Source organism: Merops nubicus, unplaced genomic scaffold (assembly GCF_000691845.1).
Source record: "Merops nubicus isolate BGI_N331 unplaced genomic scaffold, ASM69184v1 scaffold43980, whole genome shotgun sequence".
NCBI lineage: Eukaryota > Metazoa > Chordata > Aves > Coraciiformes > Meropidae > Merops > Merops nubicus.
In genome coordinates, this window is record NW_008581674.1 from 1 (window position 1) to 1,676 (window position 1,676).

The following is a 1,676-nucleotide window of genomic DNA, read 5'->3' on the forward strand; positions in this document are numbered from 1 at the left end:
CTCCGGGCCGGGCTGGGCCTGGCAGCCCGGCACGGGCAGCGCTCGGGGAGCTTCTTCACGTTCTCCCCGCCCGCAGTTCCTGCCCAGGCACCAGCAGCTGAGCGAGAGGGTGCGGAAGCGGCTCTACTACGGGTGGGACAAAGACTGCAGCCTGGACAATCTCTCCAGCCCCGTGGCAGGGGGGGCGCTTAGCGCCCCCCCGAGGCGCTGATAGCCCAGGGACCGAGACCAATAGGTAACCAGCTCCCTCCCTGGCGCCAAATCCCAGCCCGGCCAGCCCTCCTCGCTCTGTGCAGCACAGCAGGCAGGGTGCCAGAGTCTCATCGCTCCCACTCTCTGGTTCACTGCCGTGTTTGGACCGCTGCTGCGTTTTTGGCACCTCGCTGGTGTGCGGAATTCTTTAGGCTGCACGTGAATTCCTTGGCAGGGAAGGCAGAGTCCCTGTCCATCATAAGCAGTATCTTGAACGACTTCTTGTGCTCTGCAAGGTGTTGGGAAACTTGCTTAACTTCTAGTTGTTAGCACCAAGGAGAGAAGTTCCTACTGTGTGTCTGTTTGGATCACATCTTTTTTTTTTTTTTTTTCCCCTTGTTGATTCAGCAGAGTTTGGGGAAGCAGGAGGACACAGATGAACTGAGGCTGAGGAACTAGTGCAAGTGACAGTGGAGAAGGGTAATCAAGGTCAAGCAGTGGTTTCTTAGAGCGTGTCCACAACTTGGTCACATGAGCGTTTTCATACATCCTCATACAGCTGGCAGGGGGCCTTAAGGAGGTGGGGAAGCGTGCTTGTGTTCAAAATTCTCGTGACAGGTTTTGGGAAACAGCCTGAAGACTGTGTGTGAGGTTCCTTAGTGGAGAGGGAATGCTAGGTGACAGAGCAGGACTGGACAGGGCAGCCAGCTGCATGGGTGCTGCTGGGAGTCGCAAGTTCTGATGTGGGAAGTTTTTGGGGCTGGCGTCACACCCAGGTGCAAGATGGAATTGTTCCACAGGATACTACCAGTGTTACAAGTTCAAAGGGCACATTCATGGTAGGAGACTCTGTTGAGGGATATTAATTAACTCTGAAGGCTGCCTCTCACCCAGGAAATGTCTTGGCTCCAGCAGCTGGGGGTAGAAGCGACATGCAGAGAATATCTCTGCAGGCTTATCTGTTTTTACAGCCTTCCTTCGCCAGTTGCTATCAGCCACTGTCAAAAACCAGGACCTAGAGCTACAGCATCTGCTTGGTACAGATGTGTTGTTGCTGCACGACAAGTGTATGGCACTGCCCTTCAGACGAAGGGAAAGTCCAGAAGAACCTGAAAGGTCTTTGGCACTTGGGGGACAGTTGCAGGAGGCAGTAGGTGGCTGGATGAGGAGGGAAGTTGGAAAATTAATTTCTTCCTATGGAAAAGTAAGGACCATAACCACTCTCAGCATGTCCTGGCTGTGAGATGGGGACAGCTACCAGCTGCTCTCCATGCTCTCTAGGCCAGGACACACTGTCACAGCTTGGATTTGTAGGCTGAAGAATTGAGTTTCGTGTCAGGACAGAGCCTGGGGGAACTCCTGTACTTTCCATCACTCGGGGCATCACTGCTGCCGCTGTGGTGGCACAATGGTGGCCAAGCAAGGCAGAGAGCAGCAGCAGTGCCAGAGGCAGGGAGGTCTCCGTGGCTGGGGGGTGTTTTGTC

The 1,676-nt window shown here is 54.6% G+C and overlaps 1 protein-coding gene across 1 annotated transcript in view; it reads left to right on the top strand.

Annotated features, from left to right (window-relative positions):
• Positions 1–76: 76 nt before the first annotated feature.
• The window catches only part of CNPPD1 (cyclin Pas1/PHO80 domain containing 1), a gene marked incomplete at both ends in the record, with an annotated part of 4,363 nt that continues 2,763 nt past the window's right edge, over positions 77–1,676 (top strand). The window contains one exon of the mRNA XM_008935171.1: positions 77–177. Within this exon, the coding sequence (XP_008933419.1) occupies positions 77–177 (101 nt within the window). The remainder of the gene's footprint in view (positions 178–1,676) is intronic.